Source organism: Chelmon rostratus, chromosome 20, assembly GCF_017976325.1.
Source record: "Chelmon rostratus isolate fCheRos1 chromosome 20, fCheRos1.pri, whole genome shotgun sequence".
Classification (NCBI taxonomy): Eukaryota; Metazoa; Chordata; class Actinopteri; order Chaetodontiformes; family Chaetodontidae; genus Chelmon; species Chelmon rostratus.
This window is the reverse complement of record NC_055677.1, coordinates 2,368,477-2,390,000: the sequence shown is the minus strand read 5'-3', so window position 1 is coordinate 2,390,000 and position 21,524 is coordinate 2,368,477. Positions and strand designations below refer to the sequence as shown.

General features: G+C 45.8%; 2 protein-coding genes across 7 annotated transcripts in view; both read left to right on the top strand.

Annotated features, from left to right (window-relative positions):
* pld1b (phospholipase D1b) overlaps positions 1–11,131 on the top strand; it is a 34,289-nt gene extending 23,158 nt beyond the window's left edge. For all 3 annotated transcript variants that reach the window (XM_041961359.1, XM_041961361.1, XM_041961360.1), the window contains exons 16-26: positions 806–934; positions 1,032–1,150; positions 1,431–1,544; positions 2,006–2,116; positions 3,173–3,261; positions 4,123–4,236; positions 4,542–4,591; positions 5,914–6,048; positions 6,733–6,886; positions 7,498–7,615; positions 7,950–11,131. In XM_041961359.1, the coding sequence (XP_041817293.1) occupies positions 806–934; positions 1,032–1,150; positions 1,431–1,544; positions 2,006–2,116; positions 3,173–3,261; positions 4,123–4,236; positions 4,542–4,591; positions 5,914–6,048; positions 6,733–6,886; positions 7,498–7,615; positions 7,950–8,174 (1,358 nt within the window). In that variant the 3' untranslated portion in view covers positions 8,175–11,131. The remainder of the gene's footprint in view (positions 1–805; positions 935–1,031; positions 1,151–1,430; positions 1,545–2,005; positions 2,117–3,172; positions 3,262–4,122; positions 4,237–4,541; positions 4,592–5,913; positions 6,049–6,732; positions 6,887–7,497; positions 7,616–7,949) is intronic.
* A 3,941-nt stretch (positions 11,132–15,072) lies between these two features.
* Positions 15,073–21,524, top strand: part of tnikb (TRAF2 and NCK interacting kinase b) — a 55,287-nt gene continuing 48,835 nt past the window's right edge. For all 4 annotated transcript variants that reach the window (XM_041961263.1, XM_041961262.1, XM_041961261.1 and 1 more), the window contains exons 1-2: positions 15,073–15,564; positions 19,438–19,503. In XM_041961263.1, the coding sequence (XP_041817197.1) occupies positions 15,457–15,564; positions 19,438–19,503 (174 nt within the window). In that variant the 5' untranslated portion in view covers positions 15,073–15,456. The remainder of the gene's footprint in view (positions 15,565–19,437; positions 19,504–21,524) is intronic.

Here is a 21,524-nt window from a genome sequence, read left to right as displayed (position 1 = left end):
GTTTCATTGGCCAGCAGAGCTGTTGTTTGTTTGCTGGCTCCTCTCTGATAGATGGGAAGTGTCAGAGATAACATGAAGCAAACAACAAGAAAAAAAACCCACCTCATCATCCCTGATCTGTTCTCTGAGGACTCTGCAGTCCAGATACTTACATCACTTTATTTCAGTGTGTTTCAGGTAAGCAGAATAATGAAAACGGTGTGTTTGGTGAGTCTGCACTCCGCTTTTATAAATCTGGACTGCAGTGCTGCCTCCATTCCAGCTGCTGTCAAAGCATTTTCCAAACACCACTGCATCGCTGTCGAAGTCGTCGTGGTACTCTGGTGTACTGTTCATGAGTTCAGACCACGATGGAGATGCTTCACAGCCTCGATCTTAAACCAGCGGTATTCACTCTCACAATACAGTGCCGGTACATGTCATCAAATCTCATGAATAGTTTCAGTTTTAAAAAGAAGCTTCAGTAAACAGGAGGAATAGATTATCTGTTGGGACTATTTTCAGCGGCGGATGAATCCACATTTGGTGCTGTAGTGAGTGTTTGTGGCAGCAGGACGGTGAGTGTGTGTGTGTGTGTGTGTGTGTGAGTCATGTTTCACTTAATTAAAATAATTAAAGGAAATTCTCACTTCAAAACTCAACACTGATAGTTGCTGGACCATCAGAATGTCCCACGTCAGGACCCCAGGAACCAAAACCTGGACTACCTGTAGCTGAAATGGAGGTTAAGCTGCTGGGTTCTTTAAAGGTTCCCGCAGTCTTTGCACTGGAGTTAAATATCCGGATATTCATGTGTGTGTTTCAGGAAGCGGCTCAGTGCGCAGTCTTCATACGGGGGTCGGAGAGTTGTTTGGAAACACGCGGTTCTGGCACGGAAAAGACTACTGCAACTTCGTGCACAAGGACTGGATTCAACTGGACAAACCGTTCGATGGTAAGCATCCAGCTGTGAGCTCACAGTTGAATCTGTTCCTGGACAACAGCAGACCTCATCCCCCGTCCCTCTCACCGTCCTGTTTCTGCTGTTTCAGACTTCATAGACAGACACACAACTCCCAGAATGCCTTGGCACGACATCGCCTCCGTGGTTCATGGGAAAGCGGCTCGAGATGTGGCGAGACACTTCATCCAGCGGTGGAACTTCACCAAGGTCAGAGAGACAATATGAAATCTGTGTGTCTGTGGAGTCTCTTTGTTTCCTCAGTGTCAAGCCACAATCTGGATCACTTCAACAGCAGTTTAACACTTGACTATAGCTTTTATAGCTGATCTCGCTCTGATAGAACTTACATACGGCTGAAAAATGACTTGTGAAGCCTCTTTGTGGAGCTCCGCTGCAGCCGTCCACACTGCCGCAGCAGGAGGCTGCAGCTTTAGGTCGGAGTGCTTGGTGTTAGTCCGTGTCACTCTTTTCTCTGTTTGTCTTCCAGCTTGTGAAGCCAAAGTACCGTTCTCTGTCTTACCCGTGTCTGCTGCCCAAGTCTCACACCACCGCCGGAGAGCAGCGATACCAAGTCCCCAACTGCATCCACGCCAAAGTCCAGGTCGGTACAGTCTGACCTTCATGTACCAGCTTCCACAGCTGAAACTTCTTTTATTTTTAGATATTTTATTTATTACACTTTCAGACATCACTTAAACCTCCACAGTCTGACTGTGTTAGTGGCTTATAGCATTCAATATGTTCAGTTTGATTGATGTCGGCTTGTTTGCACCTTTTGGTACAAAACGATGAAGTAAATTCATTTCCTCTATGCAAACTGTGAGTAAAGTACACCTCAAAGAATACTGAATAGTACACAGTGTATATATTTAGTATGTTGGATTGGGACACAGAAGTATTTGTCTTGGTCATTCCTCAATAGTGTGGAAATAAATCATGAACCATCACAAGACTCAAACACAAACATTTTGTCCAAGATGAAACTGAACTGAAATACGTTTAAAGTGCGAGTTAAAGCTTTTGTTCACGCTGTTATTTTCTCGTCTGTTTGTCTTCTGTCAGATCCTTCGCTCGGCCTCTGATTGGTCGGCTGGCATCAAATACCACGAGGAGTCCATCCACAACGCCTACGTCCACGCCATCAAGAACAGCCAACACTTCGTCTACATCGAGGTACTCATCTGCACGTCAGAGGCTAAAAGCAGCAGCACGTCCACAGAGCAGGTCGCTGTGTTCATGCTGTTAGACCCCACAGTTGGAAAATATGCCCTCTCTTTTGGCTGAAAGGTGGCTGTTAAAATCACCTCGAACACAGTTCTGGTCCAACAGTTGTTATAAACCAGTGCCAAAGGTTTGCTAAGATGCTGGTAATCATAGCAACAGATTGGCTGGTGAACCTAACCATGGATTAACAGTCCAAAACATGTTATTCTGCTTGGGGCTTTTGAAGTCTGTCCCCCCTTTCCAGTGCAAGAATCATACCTGAAGCTTTTGAGAATGGAGCTTTTTTCAGTGAGCTGGTGGGTAGTTCAAGGACACTGGGAGTGTGGAGTTTCCTAGTTGATATGCAAAGCCAGGGTCAGTTCTGCCTGTTTAGAAATCTAACTCATGGCCGTATGCAGTGTGAACTGGATCTCTAATGGACATCACACATGGCAGCCTAGAAAAAATAATATTTTAAGTCAGACTAGTCAGACTACCAGAATAATTGTGATTACTGACCTGCAGCACGTATACACAGATTTAGGGTAAACTGGTTACTACAGTGCATGTAAAAATCTGAAAACCTGATTTCTTGTTTACAAATGTACTAAATGCCTTAAAGGACTAATTGGACATTTTAGGGAATTTGCTTACTTGCTCTCTTGCTTGAGTGTATTTGCTAAATACGTTGCTACGTCCAGCAGCCTGGAGTCTCCACTGGCTGCTTGGCAACCTCACCGTGACGACAAGACTCCAGGAAGTTAGTGGTCCTGGCCCAGAGTCAGCATTAGCGTCTGCAAAACAGTAAAAGAAAACATGTTAATAAGTGACTTTTAGAGTTTTGGAGGTGCCTCCTCAGTTTCCAGTCTTTATGCTGATTCAATGAATGGACAGATGTAGGAGTGGTAGAAATCCTCTCATCTGACTGTGGGGAAAAAAGCAAATAAGTACATCTCCAAAAATGTTGAACTAGTCCTTTACTGAAAGTCCTTGTTTGTTAACGGTGTTTGTTCGTTGTTCTTTCAGAATCAGTTCTTCATCAGCTGTGCAGACAACAGACATGTTTTCAACAAGATAGGAGACGCTATCGCCGAGCGCATCATCAGAGCATACAGGTAACACACACACACACACACACTGTAAACTGTTGTTGCTGCTGTGTGTATTTACGTTTACCTTCAAATGATTTACAAGAAAAACAGAATAATCACACACGCATTGTTTTTGCGTATGTGCACTCAGGCTTATCTTGAAATGAGAAACACACACACACACACACACACACACACACAGCGTGTGTCGATGGCTGTGATCCTGTTGCTCTGTGTACCTTCCAGGTGACTAATCTTCATATCACCAGTCTTGTTTGGCTTGGCCTCTGTGAACATTCATTTGAATATTCTCTGTTTGAGCGTCAGCGTCTGTCTCTGGTGTTTTGTTGTCCTGGATATAAGAGCTTATCAGAGGACACACATCCTGCCAAAACACACGGACACAAGCCGCCGCAGGCACACAAACCTGATTCCTTCAGGGTTAGGGTTAGGCTTCAGGAATCAGCAGTCCGGTGCAGCGGCTCTAAGCGTTCAGTCTGTCCTGCTTCTCATCGCGGAGCTCGAAGCTCAAACAGCAGCGTCACCGCTCAGTGCTGCAGCTTCTGCTACGCCTGCTGGATGCAGGTCGAAGTTGTGCAAAAGTTCACTTCCTCTGATTCGCAAGCTGCCTTTTCTTGTCTGTTGGGTTGTTAAGGTGTTAAACTACGCAGTTCTGTGAAGCCTCAATAACACTGTTTGAAGGAGCTGCAGTGTCCCTGCAGTGAATTGTGGTGCTTCTTATTTACTCTTATAATCTAAGTCGGCATCTGCTGAGCTGGAAAGGAAACTTCCTGTTACCTGTCCTCCATCGTCTGTGTCCTGCTGCTTCAGACGTTAGATAAATGTTGAATCTTGTCTCTCTCCGTGTGATTTATAATATTTCAGGGAGGGAAAAAGGTACCGAGTGTACGTGGTGACTCCTCTGCTGCCAGGCTTCGAAGGAGACATCAACACCGGAGGAGGCAGCGCCATCCAGGCCGTCATGCACTTCAACTACAGGTGTGTGTGTGTGTGTATGACAAGAGAGCTGCCACAGACTCACCTGCTGTTTGAGTTTGTTTGATGAGGGTGGAATCCTGGAAGAGGCCACTGATAGATGACGCCACATCTTAACTCTTTAACCACAGGCTGTAAACCTACGCACAGTGTGTGTGTTTGTGTGTGTGTGTACACATGCCATTCCTTTTGAGGCTGACATTCATTGTCACGTCGCATTCTTGAGTAACCCCCCACCTGTGCAAACAAAGGCCTGTACTGTGAGGAATGTAGCTCTGCTGCTCATCCACCTCTTTCCCTCCCTGCAGGACCATGAACAGAGGAGACCACTCCATCATCTCCCAGCTCAGGAGAGAGAGTAAGTCAGAGGCGACGGCGGCTTTTACCTTGTGTTCACACTGTTGAGCTTCTGTGGGCGGGACAGACGAGGTGTAGCACAGTACTACAGCAGTGCTTCATCTGACCAGGTCTTTATTTGAGACTGCAGGCCTGCAACCCCTCAGGCCCACCGACTCCCCCACCAAAGAATCAGTATTATTATTTTAGACAAGCATTAATGTTTAGTGTCAAATTGCAGTGATGCTTTTACAGCTGTTACTTCAAACAGGACCTTAAAGAGCAGCTTAACTGCTGCAGAGGTCGTTAACCTTCCCACCTTGCTGTAGTGATGTTGAAATGTACTCAGTGACATCACTCATGGGCGTGGCTTCACTTCCATTATGAAAATGAATGGCTGCCACCGCTACAGCTAGCACTACTGCAGAAGTACTTCTACAACTGCTACAAGTGCTCTCCCACTATCAGAGACAGTACTGCTCCTCCATCCACAGCTGCCACCGCTGTTACTGCAGTATCAGTACTACTGCAGTATCAGTACTACTGCAGTATCAGTACTACTGCAGTGACGAGTCCTGAAACCTGGAGATATGAACTATTCAAACTCTTGTGGATTCATCAGTTTGCAGTAGTGAAGTGTTGTAGGAAGCTCAGCGGTGATGACGTTAAAGTCATGTGACCGTGGTGTCGTTCAGCTATAGCCTAACGTAGCTTTTCACTTGTTGCAATTCCAATCATAAAAGTCATAAAAGTGTTTTTTAAATCTAAAGGTTATCTTGCGGAATAAAACGTGTAAGTATCCTCAACTTTAGTTGGCCACAGATCTGATTTCCTGCAGAATCCAGTCAAGATATAAATGTTAAGAAAGAACTTTCTGAAATGTACACGGACTGAAAATGGGACCCTCCGTATGTCGGAGGCTGGCATGCACCACATGTAGACCCTGTAACGTCAGAACCAGTTCAGAAACATTGAGTCTGTCATTAAAGCTCAGCAGAACTCGACCAAACCTCAGTTACAAACACAAAACCACACACATGTAATAAAACACACGTGCAAGAGCCAAAAACCAAAACTGCACATCTGCATTCCGGCTTTGTGTATTTTTAGAGAAGTCGTGCCTTTAATCGCGCTGCTGGTTTTTCTTGTTTTGCTCCATTAACATTAAGTTGCATATACTTTGCATCAGTGCGGCGTTTCTTAGAGCAGTGATACCTTCACTGACTTAATGGTTTAACGATGATAAAGAGCTCGAACTGTTTGTCATCGTGTCCTGAGTTTGGTGATTAAATGACACGACCAAGAGCAAGTTGTCTGACTCTGACTGGTTCTGCTTCTTCCCAGTGGGAGACCAGTGGATGAACTACATCTCCATCACTGGTTTGAGGACTCATGCTGAGCTGGAGGGCAAACTTGTGACGGAGCTCATCTATGTCCACAGCAAGATGCTCATCGCTGACGACAACACCGTCATCATCGGTAAACACGCTTTTCACGCCGGCTTCTGTGGCCCCTTCACTGACTCCCGGACGCTTTGACACTTTCATGGCACCAGACGTTCAGCTGATGGTGACGAAGCAGCTTGAATTTCTCCATTACGAGATTAAAAGATGACAGATGTAATGAAATATTCCCCCGACGCCAGACTTATCATGTATAATAGAGGAGGAAGAAACAAGAGCTGCAGAGAGATGGTGACATCCTTGATATTAGAATTAATATATTAGCGAAGGTTTGCACACAAATCTGATCATTTTTTAGTTTGAACTGAACATTTAAAGGTTTAATTGTTGGTGAAGTGAATAAACCAGCTGTTCCCTTTGAAAAGAAGCAGTTCCTACTTGTTGCATGTGATTTCAGTTGTTTTCAGCCGCCAACAGAGTTAAAGCCATCACTGACATTAAAGGAAAGTCTGAAACTACTTTTACTCCAAAATGAGATGATTGTGTTCAGATTTAAAATATTTAACAGATCTCTTTAGATGATTTTTATGTGAAATCGAGCCTCACTGAACGCTCTCACGTCCTGTATGTTCCTAACACTCCTCTATAAGCTGTTGGTCTTTTGCAGAGTGTGAACATGCAGTCTGAAATCAGGTGTTGCAGCGCCATCTGCTGGTGGACTCCGTGATCTGACGAGTCTTGTTCCTTTGTGTCACTGCAGGTTCTGCCAACATCAACGACCGGAGCATGCTGGGAAAGCGGGACAGCGAGGTGGCGGTGATCGTGGAGGACTCGGAGATGGTGACGGCGGTGATGGACGGGCAGGAGTACCAGGCTGGAAAATACGGCCTGCAGCTTCGCCTCGAGTGCTTCAAGTACGAAAACACCCTGAATCCTGGTTTATTGTTTGTCCAGTGCATCTTTTTACAGGCTTGATTTGTGTGAACGACAGTTTAAAGACATTAAATGTGATTTAAGAGAAGATTAGGAGGAATGATGAGTTTCCTGTTGCACTGCCAGTCACTGTAATCTCCAGAAAAACATATTTGTTGATGTAAGTGTGTATTTGCATGCAGCCGTCATGCTTTTGTTTGGGTAATTTTTAGTGAGAAAGCCTTTTATTTTGTTTGCATAGATATTTATTCTTAGATTAAATCAAACTGGGAAAAAAAAATCAGATGAAAACAGAGCTGACAAAATCACAGTTTCCAACCTGCGGGTCTCGACCCCTCGAGAAGGTCGCAAGATAAACTTCATGGTCACGAAAATGTTTTTGTGAAGCGCCCGTCAGTTTTACCACTATTGCATATGAAAAGACGCCTCTTCTCTCCTGTGCTTGTTGAGTTTGTTGTACATTTCATCATTACATCCGCTTCCTGTTGCCAAACATCACAGTTTCCTGCAGTGTTTAGCGTGTTCCTTTTCTGGTGCCTTTAGTGTTTCCTCACGTCGCTCACCCACTTCCTGCTCTCTGTGTCCCCCTCAGGACCATTTTGGGCGCTCACTCAGATCCCTCCATCGACGTGTCGGATCCCATCAGCGACCACTTCTACAAGGAGGTCTGGATGGCCACCTGTGCTCGCAACGCCACCATTTACCAGAAGGTCAGTCTCAGATTGTCCTGTGTCAGGCTTTGATTAGCTTTGTCACTTTAAAAATAAAATTATTATTTAGTGTTTTAGCTATGAAGTCATGAAGCATCAGCAGTGTTTAAAATGTTTGTTGGAATCGTACAGATTTTGTTCCGGGAGGGGAGGGTGAGGCAAGGGCTGTTCAGCTGGTTGCAATCTGCAACATCACCACTAGATGCCACTAAATTCTCCACACTGGTCCTTTAATTGTTTAAGTAGCTAGTAGTTAAGTAAAAGAAGCCAAACACTCGCCAGTTTCAGCTTCTTTATTGTGAGGTTTTGGTGTCGTCCGCCCTCTTTTCTTCAGGTCTTCCGCTGTCTGCCGTCCAGCGATGTCCGTAACATCCTGGAGCTGGAGGGCTACCTGGCCAAGCCGGGCCTGGACAAGGAGGATCCGGCCCGGGCTCACGAGGAGCTGAAGAAGATCCGCGGCTTCCTGGTCCAGTTTCCTCTTCAGTTCCTGTCCGAGCAGAACCTGCTTCCTCCCATCGGCTCGAAGGAGGCCATGGTGCCCATGGAGGTCTGGACCTGAGACGGGACTGGCCGATGCATTCATGTGTTCACGCACAGCGTATGGAAGGCTTACAGGTCGACACTCTGGTGCCATTTTGGAGGAAGAGAAGCTGCACAGCCTCTTTAAAATCATGGCTTGATTGATCGCGGCTCACAAAAGCAACTAACAGCAGTATTGGAGTTTTATGCCCAGAATCAGGTCTCCCAGGCAGTTTGACTTTTGGCTACAGTGCACTGAAAGCCTTGAACTCAGCACCGTCTGTCTGTCCTCATCAGCAGCAACCGGTCTGAACTAAAACAACAAACACTGAGTTTAAAATGATAGTTTGACAGAGCTCGAGAGATGACAGCCTAACATGTGGTTGTAATATGCAAATGTCTGACCTGTTCAGAGTCTCACTGTTCCCTGGGTTGTGATATGAAAAAGCTCCACAGTGCAGAAACAATTTGCAGCTCCACCATTGGTTGTTTGGGTTACGAGAACATCGTATTTTAGGTTCAACTGAGCAGTAAAATGATCAAACAGATTGTAAAAAGCATCTGGAAGAGAAAACAAAGCTGAAGAGTAAAACTATTACCCAGACTGCCTTTTGGAAACATCCCTCAAACACTTTATGGTTAAACTTAAATTGATTTCAACCTGTCTGATCGTCTGGCTGCTTGTGTTTCTTCACCTGTTGGATCTATTTTTAGTGATGTGGCCACACGGCAAGATTTCAGGCCAATGGGACCAACAGCTGGAGACGGGAAACTAAAACCCAAGTTGTAATAAACCAGTTCTCCTTTAAGTTAGGTTTGGGGTCGCAGCTGCAGCCCGAGAGGCTCTGCCCGTAAGACTGAACCCAGAGATTAAAACCGCCTGAATATGCAGCATTAGCAACCAAAATGGCTTCCAAAATGGCGTCAGCTGTGGTTGTGAACAAAGCCTCTGTACCAGCCGTGCCACTGAATGCACTGAATCACAGTTCCACATGTTTAAATTGCTCATATATAAACAGCACATGCAGACACAGTTGGAAAAACATGGAGACTCTCTGAACTGATACGTTACATACATACATACAAACACGGAGAGCCGTCGACCAGCAGACTCTACAGTGCCTGACAACCCGGGCCTCACGTTTACAAGACGAGGAGTGAAAACAGGAAGGGCTCACCTGTGAGGCCTGACACGCCTCCTCCTGGCCCCTCGCCACCGAGCTATCGCCGTGATCTCCTCCTTCAGACGGCTCGCTCCTTCATTCTCCAACAACACTATGCAACGTCCGGGCCGGCGACGAGGCTCTGACTGTTCCGTGTGGAGAGAGGACGCTTCGAAAAGACACTAAAAAGACTGTAGTGAAGACAGCGGTGCAGAGAACAGGATGAAGAGCCAGATGGACTCCAGCCATTTTCTAAAAACTCTCAAATCTCTGAAGTTCTGCTTTTAATATTTATGTCCAACAGTAAAATCACAAGTGCCAAAGGTGAGAGACTGTAGCCTGACGCCAGTACAGAACACACATCCCTCATACTGTGGATTCATTCAGCCTGAAGTGACCTGATCTTTGCAGTTCCTTTGGTAGCGCTTTATGATCATTTCCTGGAAGTTTCCTGGAAAGAAACGAGGTGATAATTACAGCATAGAGAATTTTCATTTGTTCTCATTTATTACTGGAAACTTTATTCTCCATATAATGAATTAGAATTGTGCCCTTTAAAAAAAGGTCTGTATGTTCAGCTGACCTGCTGTGCACTGACTCAAACAGTCTCCTTGTTACACTACAAGTTATTCAGAATAAATAATTGAAAGTGTGAATAATGATCCTTTCCAGGAAACTGCTCAGGAATTATGGACCTAAATAAAGCGCTAATGTGAACTAGATAACCCACAGATTCATGCATGATGAGTTTATTATAAAGCTGCTTTTCCTTCAGTGTCAGGAGGCGGAGCAGCTGACTTTATATCAACAGAGAATATTGATTTGTAAAGTTTTGGCGTCTGGAAGAACAAATGTTATGACACCTTTAGCTCCGGGATGTTTTTGTACATTTAAAGCATCATTAGCAGATGTTTTTTTTTTTTTTTTGGTAAGTTGGATGCAGCAGAACAAATTGAAAACACAACTTTGGCATATTATCATCTTCTCGTGGTGAACAGTGGCCTGTTCACACATGTAGCAGACAGCAGCATTAGCATTAATTTGGAATGTTTTATCTCCGTTTTTGGTCTCCACCAGCACGTGAGAGAAATATCTGGCTCTATAGCAGCTAAATGTTCCACTGGGATGTTTTGCTGTACTTTACAGTGAGTTTTTAAAGCTTTTTGTCTGAAAACGTAATGACGAAAGTGTTCATTATGAACCAGAACAGTAAATGTGCAGTGAAACCTAAACCTAGAGCTCAAAGATGCTTTAAAAACTGAGGGTGCTGAGAGGACGCGTAGAGTCGCTGATAAAGTCACTAAGAGCAACACGGTTCACGTTCCTCATAATAATTTGGCTTATTGTTTTAAAAAGGGGAGCATTTATGTTAGACTTACGTTCACCAGGTGTTCAGAAACACGACTCCAGGTGAACGTTGCTTTATAACAGCTGGATGTGTGAATAAACAGCTGTTTGCTAACAAGGTCTCCATAGCAACTTCAAAGACACGTCAGCTTTGTGTTTACACTTTGTTTCTGCTGCTCCCAGTGGCCAAGATGTGTCACTGCAGGTTTCAGATATTGATTAGGGCAACTCTTTGTAGCTCCAATTCAAGTGAGACAGTTATTTAAAAAGTTAACACACTGATGTGAAACCTTCGCATTTTAAACTCCATGCTGATGAAAACTTCAATCTCAAATGCCTGTATCCGGATTTTCCCGTATTTCTGGAACGCAGCATCGCCGTTCCTCAGTGTCTTCCTCGTTGGTCTGTAAGTGATCTGCATGATGCTGTTTTGTGCTATAAATTTTACAAAAAAAAAAAAGAAAAAAGATGAGAGGAAACCCGCCGCTGACAGCATGACAGCAGCTCGTTGCCATTAACCATTACAGATAAAAGCATGAACCCTCCAAGCTGAATGGTTGCCTTTAAAGCCATGACATTACTGATGCTAAACAGTGTGCCTGTCTACAAGCGGTGTGTCTGACAGACACACCTGAAACTCCTCTGCTGTTGTTATTTATGGAAAATGGGAACTTAAATGTGCTCTTCTTTTTAATCTTCCTCTCTACCTCCCTGTGTTTCTACCTCCTGCTCCAGTGCATGTTTTTAATCTCTGTTTAATCTCTCAGAAAACCCCAAAATTTAGTAATCTGAAAGGGCAAGCAAAACCTTTTAAGTTTTTATGTGCAATACTAGCCTGTTTACATCCAAACAGAAACTGTAAAGACAAGAAAAACACTGAATTCGCCCTACAGAGATATGAGAGTTCATCAGCAAAGACGCCAGTTTGGATGGAAATGGTTTGGAAATGTTGTCTGTGCATCTAAAATAACTGAAGTTAAACCAGAAAGTTTCATAGTCGTTGCTTCTAGGGGGAACACAGATGTGTCAGGTGTAAATGGGCCTTGAAACCTTCAACAGTTGCCTCATCTTCCTCAAGCCTGGGCTGCGGAGGCGGAGAAACATTGTCCTGTCCTGTCTGTTCTGTCTGGCTTTCATTACTGTGTCTCTATGAAAATGCACTATTTGCACAGACTGTTGTTTTCTTGTGGCGACCCCCTAAATGATCTGCAGTAACACGTCATGCGTCGCTTTCTGTGAAATGATGGAATGAATAAATGATGTATTAATAACTCATTAAAAAGCATCTGGTCTTCGTGAGGCTTCTTGACGCCGCCTGTGTCATTCATACTCATGTGATCTGAAGCAAATGCAGCCAGAAAATATTCTGTTCTGCTGCAGTTTGGCTTTAGTTTGTGAAAATGATGATAAGCAGCATGAAGTGTAACGACTGAACTGATGTCAGCACCTTCTGACACAATTCAAAGCACAAATTTAGGCTGTTTGCAGTATTTTTACACTCAGTATATTTAGGTGTGACTCCTTTTAGGCTAGCCAAGTAAATTATTCAGTGTTTCAGCACCAGTGTGGAGACTTAGAATTAGAAACTTTAAAACTTGCACAGGGGTTGGATGGAGTCCAATACAGTCCTTATTTTAAATAGATTGTGCAGAATAAATCATAAATAAATAGAAAATCTGAATAAATATATATTGAAAACAGTCTCTGTGACTGTCACCTGCAAAGGTAAAGACGATGGCTCACCTGGTAGAGTGTGTGCCATGTGACCTCCTCGCTCTCTCTCCTGCCTTTTAAAAGAATAAAGACACAGAAATTAAATAATAATCTAAATCTTTACAAACATCTTATTTTGCAGACTTTTAGTGGTTGAGCATGATGCCAATAATCAATCAAACATCAATAAAATGACATGAGATTTGAAAGACTGCACAGTTTACCGACCGAACAGAAGTGAGTGTTGCACCAGTGATTAATGGCCGCTCATAAAGATCGGCATGATAAGAGCAGAAGGGAAAGAAAAAGCAGAAGTTTCTGAAGAAAAGTGGAGTTTGCCAGCTTTGATAGACACTTTAAACACGTATGAAACAGTCTGTAAATGCCACATATAAAGCTGAATACAAGCACACACACACACACACACACACACACACACACAGTCTGAGGGCGGAGCTCAGTCATCCACACCGGACACACCTGAGTGAACTGGATGAAGCTGAGGATCAAACCTGGGCCTTCAGCTCTGAGCAGTGCACAGCAGGTCCACTGACGAGCACAATGATACAAACAGAATGAGCTGCAGTAGCAAATACCTCAGAGGCAGAATGTTAAAGTCACCACGGCGATATTTCAGCAAATGAAACACATCTTCATCACACCTCTGACTGCCATCACCCCTCCTTCCTCTTCAGTAAACATTTCTCTCCATCACTCTTCACTCATCTCACTGTCACTGAAATGAAAAACATGGCGCTGTTGAAAATTCAAACATCTTTGTCCTCAGAAGACCTCCACCGTCCCAAAGACCCCCCTCCTGCAGTTCCTGTTTCTGCCACATGGTGACGCCACAGAAGCACAAGCTGCCAAAAGTATACGGACACCTCTACTTTTTTCCTCTAGTGTTCCTCTGGTCTGGGTCCAGTGAAGGGAAGCTTTAACGCTTTTCCCAGTCTGATATAGAGGAACGTCAGAGTCCTGACCTCAACCCCATCCAACACCTGTGGGATGACCTGGAACGCGGACATACATACTTGTGGCCGTGTCTCATGTCTCACTTCAGCTAATTGAACATCACAAACCTTTGTGAAGTTTAAAATGTAACTTTTGTGTCAGATATGAGATGAAATTACTTTTTGGTCATTTCGTTGACAAAAATAGTCTTTGTGAGTTAGATTTTTTTGAGTTAAGATGATAAAATACTGAGTAAATATTCTCACTCATCTTTACTTTGACTTACAAACTCTCACTTTTGACTTTTTTCTAATTAGTTTCTTACAATTTGAGTCTTTATCTCACTATTTTTGTTTTTATGAAGCCTAAACTATGATCTCTGATTATTTTCACACATCAGGACTCCTGTTGTGCATCATTGCTTATTCACGCCGCAGTCTTCCCTCTCTGAGCTCGTCTTATGTAAGGTTTGCTCTAACTCGGGTCAGCAGATTTCAGTCTGTGAAAACAGGCTTGGTCCTACGAACAGATTACGGGTGTGTCCTGCAGGTGAGTCAGAGGCTGCTGGCAGATGTCTTTGAGCAGTCTCAGGTGTTGAGAGTCTGTCAGCAGCTGCAGAGAGTGACAGCAGGGTGTGTGAATTTCCAAATGTGTCCCTGCACGCTCTCAAAGCTTCAGACAGAAACATTTAGACGGACTCATTAGTATCAGTCACCTGCTCTCAGGGAGTTTTTCTGATGAACAGTGGAAATTAACCAGCTGCCCCCCGAATTCTTCCCACTGTTGCAGGCAGAGGTGGAGTCGCTGCACACAGGTTGAAACGCAGGAACAGTCCCTGAAACAGTTCCTGGGAAAGTTCTGCAGTCAAAAAGTGCCACAAGAGGGAGTGGATTCATCCAAGTGGCGCCTTTTGTGAATTACTATTAGATTCAAGTCAGAGCTCAGCACCAGATTTATACCTGCGGAATTATTATCTGCTGCATGATGAAAAAGATTTTGCACCAAGTTGCATCTGTTTTAAACGACTGCAGCCAGAAGCGACGTATCTAAATGTCCAGTTAGTACAACATTGACCCAAATGATTATTTTTGTGCATATTTTATATTTTTACACAAAAAAACTCCATATTTTGCTTTCAGTTTTAAAAACAAAGGAAAACGGATGTGATTTCTGGCTCTCTGGATGAATGAAACATCAGCTTCAGAAACAGTTTGAATATATGCGGCAGATGGAGTATTTTTTTTCATCCAGATGATTAAAGAGTCTTTGAGGATTCTGGAAATCTCTTCAGAGCAGCATTAAGTTTTGTTAAACAACCTCAAACATTTTATAGATTTTTATTTTTAGAGATCTGACGCTTCTCTCTGTGACTGGAATACAAAACTGGAGAGAGCGCTGATGTTGCTCAAAGTGTCCTGATGTGACATAAATGAAGCATGCAGGTGTCCACAGTGGGGGGTTTAAAGGTTGTCAGAGAGGTGTGTGTGTGTGTGCGTGCACGCCCCTGACAGTTCATGCCTGAGGGTGTGTGACTGTGACCTGCAGCTCAGACTCTTGATTGATTACCACTTAGTTTTGTCCTTAATAAGCTGCCATACAGGAGCAGACAGCTGTGTGAAGCTGCCTCTGTGTGTGTGTGTGTGTGTGTGTGTGTGTGTGTGTGTGTGTGTGTGTGTGTGTGACATTGTGGGCGTCTCTGTCTGTAGCGCAGCCTCCTCGCAGGCCACTCCCGGGAAGCGCGCTGCTGTTCCGCCGCGCAGACGGACGGACGGACGGACGCAGTGTTCGCTCAGTGCGCCTCGGCTGCCGCGCTCTCTGTCTTTCTCTCTGCATCTCCGTGCGTGTGCGCGCGTGTCGCCCTCAGTCCTGTCCTGTCCTGTCCGGATTCGGGGGTCGAGGTGGAGGCATGTAGCACCGGATTCACCGGATCCAGCGCGCCGAGCAGCATGTAGCACCTGGAGCGCCGCACACATCGCCGCCCTCCGCCGTCTTCTCTCCCTCCCGGAGCGGTCATTTCTCCTCGCGGGGACAGCATCGCCTGCGCAAGGATTTTCGGGGATTTTTTTGGGGGTGGGTGGGGGGATTTATTTATTTTAGAGGAGTGTTTGTGTGTGTTCATCCCCGCCGCTCTGCACCTCTCGGTCGATGGTCGTTGAGGAAGCTTCCATCTTGAGTCCCGTAAATACCGAGAGAACCATGGCGAGCGACTCCCCTGCGCGGAGTCTGGACGAGATAGACCTGTCTGCACTACGGGTAAATGTCTCCCTCTGTGTGCACGTGCATGTGGTGTCTGTGTCTATGTGTGCGCGTGCGTGTGAGGCTGTTGAGCACCTGTCCGCCCCGCTTCTCCCCTCTCCATCCTCGCTCGCTCCCTCCTCCACCGCGCAGGGATGCGTCTCCCTGCGCCTTCATCTGGTTCTGCTGCCGCCCGACCGGTGCTGTGCGTGCGCGTGCATGTGCGACAGCCCATGTATTTGTGTGTGTGTGTTTGTGTGTGGGCTGTCGTGCTCGTGCACGGAGGCCGGTGATTGAGGAAATCAGGTCGGATAGCAGAGTGCGGGATCATGTGGCCCCCCACCGACACTCCTGTTGTTGTTTGTTGTTGATGTTTTTTTCTTAACAATTGGAACGTGATGTAATGAGGCCCTGAGCTGCTGCTGCTGCGCGCGTGCACACACAACCGCGCGCGTGCGTGCGTGCGCCAGTCGGCATAATAGAGGCCGCTCTGTCTGTGCTGTGTGGGGCAGATGTTAAGCTGCCTGCTCACTGACAGAATCACAGCACACACACACACAGATACAGAGGCCACAGATGCACGCACTCACGCACGCGCACTCTCTTTCTCTCTCTCTCTCTCTCTCACACACACACACCGTGAATAATAGCGATGATAACCGCAACAGGAGCGAGCTCCGCCATTTCGTGATGTTGTGGCGACAGCAGCAGTGCATCGCAGTGGCTGTTTGTGGGTCCGCGCGCGTGCACGTGCGCGCACGCGAAGATAGGAGCTGTGCAGGCAGAGACAGTGCAGGAATGTGTGTGTGTGTGTGAGACTGTGAGGATACACTCAGACAAATATCAACTTAGAATTTCTTATTTGGCTTTCAGGTGTCAAGATAAACTCCACACAGTGACTACATACTACATGTGTGTGTGACTGTGTGTGAGACTCTGTGTGTGTGTGTGTGTGTGTGTGTGTGAGACTCTGTGTGTGTGTGTGTGGTATTCTGCACAGCTCCTCTCTCTGTTCTCCACCTTTCGCCTGCTGCTTACGCAACACAGTCTCACCTGCAGAGCAACAATCAAGTCTGGACATGATCGAGCGGGTGGGACTACATGTCTGTGTGGATGTTTTCCAGATTCACACACACACACACACACACACACACACACACACTCACACACACACACAGGGATCAGGATCGACGGGCATGTTCTTATAAAAATGAGAATCCTTGCTCTCCCCCCCTCGGTGGCATGACGACTAGAAATTAGGTCACCCAGGACGGAGCAGAGAGAGCTGGGGGGAAACATTTCAACGTGACATAAAGCCTGTCGCAAGCACACACACGCTTCCTGTTTGTGCAGCGCCGAAGTCCTAAAAGATCTCCTTTGATCGTGTCCTCGTGAAGTTTGAGCCATCTTCACCTTCCCGACTTACCTGCCCACCCCCCCACCCCCCTCGTCCCTCCCATTCGAGCCGACGTCTTGGTGCTCTGCAGACGGAGGCTGCTTCCCTCTCATCGATCTGAACAGCGACAGTATGAATAGCTGCTGGAGAGTGTTGACAGAGCGACACAGAGGTCGTGTCCTTGGTATTCTCTGTCACCCAAAGTCCTTTTTCATCATCCAGACTAAACACGATCATTCAGGAGGGAGCGGGAGTGCTTTTTAATGTCCTCCTCCAGGAACGGTCAGTTTTATTTACAACCCGGGTCTTTATTTCTAGTTTCGTCATCAGCTGCGGTCACAGCTTCGCTGCTGAGACGTCTAGAAGAGTCCAGCAGGTCAGCAGCACGAACAAGTAACTGTCATCCAGAGCAGTGATGTGGAAATGTCGGACGTGTTGTAAGAAGCCGCTCGACTCGAGGATAACACCGCCCTCAGCGCCCCGTTCCAACGGTCCACTGCATACAAACACTGCTGCAGTAGCTCAGCCGCAAAGTCCACAATTATTTTATCACCTCCCTTAATTCCCTCTTCCAGATAACTACAAGAAAGCTGGTGTTAGTCTGAACACGTCGTCATACGACTGATTCTAAAGCAACATCAGTAAAACCAGAATCAATCATTTCCAAACCAACAGTTTCCTGAAGTGTTCCTGAGTCCAGGTATTAATCTCTTTATCCAATCACGTGCTGACAAAGTGTTGACCCTCGCTCCATCCTCGCTGTGAACCACTGAGCCTTTCAATCATGATACTCTCACCTGTTACCAATCAGCCTGTTTACCTGTGGAATGATCCAAACAGGTGTTTTTGGAGCGTTCCACATCTTTCCCAGTCTTTAGCTGCTCCTTGTTTGAAACGTGTTGCTGCATCAGATTCAGAATCAGCAGATATTTACAGAAATCAATGAAGCTGATGAGCTCAAACTGTAAATATATTGACTTTGTGCTGTTTCCAGGTGAGTGTATGTCAGAAAGGATGAACATATTTTCACATTCTGTTTGATTCATGCTGTTTTGGGATCAGCTGTGGATGCTGTGAGGAGTTTGCTCTGGAGGCCTTGCTGCTCTCAGACCTGCTCTGTTCAGTGTTACTTCAGAGGAACTCAGTCAAATGTTATGAAAAGCAACAGAAATGACGCTCACCAGTCATTTGCATCCTGGTGTTTCTTCTCTGCTGCTGTTTTTCTCGTGTGTGTGGTCCCACGGTGGGTGAGGGATGGAACAGGCGTGTGTGTGTGTGTGTGTGTGTGTGTGTGCACATGAGGCGTGGTCTTTCAGGATCAGATGTGCTTCTGTTTGACCTTGAGTGAAAGGGAACGCTGTTTTTTAAGATAATCCCCGTCAGGAGGCTCCACTGTAATAGTCCATAACGCTCTCCTGGGGCCTACAGTATGTGCACACACACACACACACACACACACACAATACCAAACACACACAGGTATGTCTAAAGATCAAGATCTGTGTTTTGGGAGGTTTATTTCATTTTAATCAGCCTGAAGATAAGATTATCTCCTGTGTGTTTGTGTGTAGCTGTGTGTGTGTGTGTTTTACCTGTATGTGTGTGTTTGCTGGCTGGCCTTCGCCCATCCATAGTTTTCTTGTGCGGGGGTGTCCTCGTTCATTGTCAGAGTTCATACTTATACTCCGTTTGCAGATGTTGATGTTGGATTATAAGACCAAAACATGACCAGACGCGACACAGAGGCAGAATGAGCAGGACTCCCCTAAAGATACATGTGTAGACACCTTTGGGTGGGTGTGTTGCCCCCAGCCGTGGAGACTAGATGAGGAGATAGCTACATGTGAAACTACAGCCAGCAGCCAGTTAGCTTAGCTTAGCATAAAGACAGGAAACAGAGGGAAGCAGCTAGCCTGGCTCTTTCCACTTCCCAGCACCTCCAAATCTCACTAACGAGCATGTCTGTACAGTTCAGGGCTCTACCTGGTTCTTTTACCTGTGTGTGGACACACACACACACACACACACACACACACACACACAGATGGCATGTAGGAATCCAGAGGGAGCACAGCTGTAAGCTCATAGCTTCCCTATTGAAGGATTAATAACAGTGTGGTGACACAGAGAGGCTTTTTACACAGTAATACCACAGGTATGCAGCGCTGGGTCAGCCTTTCAGTGTGTGTGTGTGTGTGTGTGTGTGTGTGAAGGTCAAATTCCAGGCATACAAAGTCCCACATCCATCTTGTGTCCAGTTTATGTCCTCCTGACTAACTTTATCTTTTTGCTTTTTTTGTCCTCCTCCTCATTCATCTCTCTCTCTCTCTCTCTCTCTCTCTCTCTGTGTCTCTCTCTGTCTCTCTCTCTCTCTCTCTCTGTGTCTCTCTCTGTCTCTCTCTCTCTCTCTCTCTGTGTCTCTCTCTGTCTCTCTCTGTCTCTCTCTCCCTCTCTCTGTCTCTCTCTGTCTCTCTCTCTCTCTGTCTGTCTCTCAGGACCCGGCTGGTATCTTTGAACTTGTTGAACTGGTTGGAAATGGCACGTATGGGCAGGTCTACAAGGTAAGACTTCATAATCTTGGAGTTTAACGCTGCCGTGTGTGTGTGCGTGTGTGTGTGTGTGTGTGTGTGTGTGTGTGTGTGCGTGTGTGCGTGTGTGACTTTGATGCCTATATTTAGTCATTTTCACCTTAACTCAACCGATTTATAAATATCTTTCAAATGAATTCCACCTCATTCATGTGCATGTTATCGTATGAAAACAGCTTTTGCATGTGCAGCTTCGCTCACCTGAGAGGACTCACCTGTAGCCACGTCATGTGCAGACATGCGGGACTGTACGTCCATGCTCTGTGCTGCACACGGGCCTCTGAATGGCGTGCGCTCAGTCATGCACGGCTGCACTGAGCACCACAGCGTTTGTCAGTTTGCTGTCAGTCTGGTGTCTTTATTCGCCAAAGCTCCACCTGTGGGTGGTTTCCCTCGTTTGTTGCCGCCCTTTTGATTGATGCAGCTCAATCGGACTCATCTTTGAAGCATTTCTCACGTTTAATTTACGCTCGGTGTACGACACACCACATTTTCCCAGCTGCACGTACACGGCAGCGAACCTGGACTCTGTAGTCCAGCTGAGCTGAACAGGCGGCGGGATTCGCTCTCCATGTCGCCTGCAGGTTGGTGCGATGTGGATTCTGGTTTCCACCACGCAGGATGAATTCTGTGCTGGTGTCTCGCAACCCAACAGGTCAAGGAAGATGGCCGCCCACCCAACATTTTCATTTATTTGCTGTCTCAGGGGCCGTATAAAATGGCGACATGATGGGTTATAATCCTCTCCTCCTCCTCTGACTCCAGCATGAGCTCAGAGAAACGACACAATTTCATTTTTGACCAAACCTGAAGTTACTACTGAGAGACGCCCACGCAGACAGAGAGGCTGAGCGTGTGTGTGTGTGTGTGTGTGCGTGTTCTCTCACACCGAGCCTTGACACATTCATTGTGGTTTTCGGATGTTCGGTATCGATCGGCTGTTCCAACAAGGTGACGCCTCCCTTTGGCAAAATGATTGATAGAACAAAATGATGAAAGCATGGTGGGTAAATTAAGACTTCTTATTATACACAGAGAGAAATATCACCTCATAAAAGATACAATCGCACCGAGGATCCAATAGCAACACCGAATAAGAGCGAGCAGATCAATGCATCAAGTATTAATACTATAAAAACTGACTTGAGTTAGTATTTCAGTGCTGATAATACTGTTCATACACAGCAATTTAAAACAAATGCAGAGGAAAGGCACTACAGGAAATATACATATAATCTGTAAAGATTTTCCACATTTTTACATGTCAACAGACCTGCTGTGCACTCAGCAGAAGACTCTCCAGGCTCAGCGAGAAATTAACTGGAATTAATTAATTGGAAGTGTCTCCATTTTGCCTATAATTAGTGCCAAATCACATCTTTTTTTTTTTTTTTTCCAAGAAACCTCATCAGAAATTTGCAATTACACGTCAGCCGCTTCTCAGGAAATTCACACGAAGCTGTGGGAGTCGTAAAAAAAAGCATTACCCAGCATTCTCCTCTGAAATGAAGCGGTGGAAAAGCAAGAAGTCATCCAAAGTGGCAAGTCTGAGTAGAGGAGAAAATGTACTCAGTTACTTTTCAGTTGTGACTCTGGCATTTCTTGACACACAGCAGAACCTTTTTTCATTCGCCCTCCCTGCCGACGTCCTCCAGCTGGTTCCTGTCCCCTCGGGGCTGCTGACGCCTCCCCTCCCAGCTCCCTCGTTCAGTAATCCCTCGCAGTGAGCGGCCTGAGAAGAGGAAGATCTGAGTGATGGTGGAAGGCTGTCAGTTCTTGGAGAGCATTAAAGAGTAAAAAGCACTCAAAGCGGGCGTTTCGCTGCTGCTGTCGACGTTATCAGAGTTTGGTGTCGTGCTGAGCGCCATGTTTGCAGCAGGGGAATGGAACCAGCCACCTTTTCATCGCACTGGTTTCACTGGTTTGACGAATCAGCGTTTAGAAAGTGCAGTTTGTTAAACGCGTCGTGTTGATTGACACCCGGAGAGGCTTCT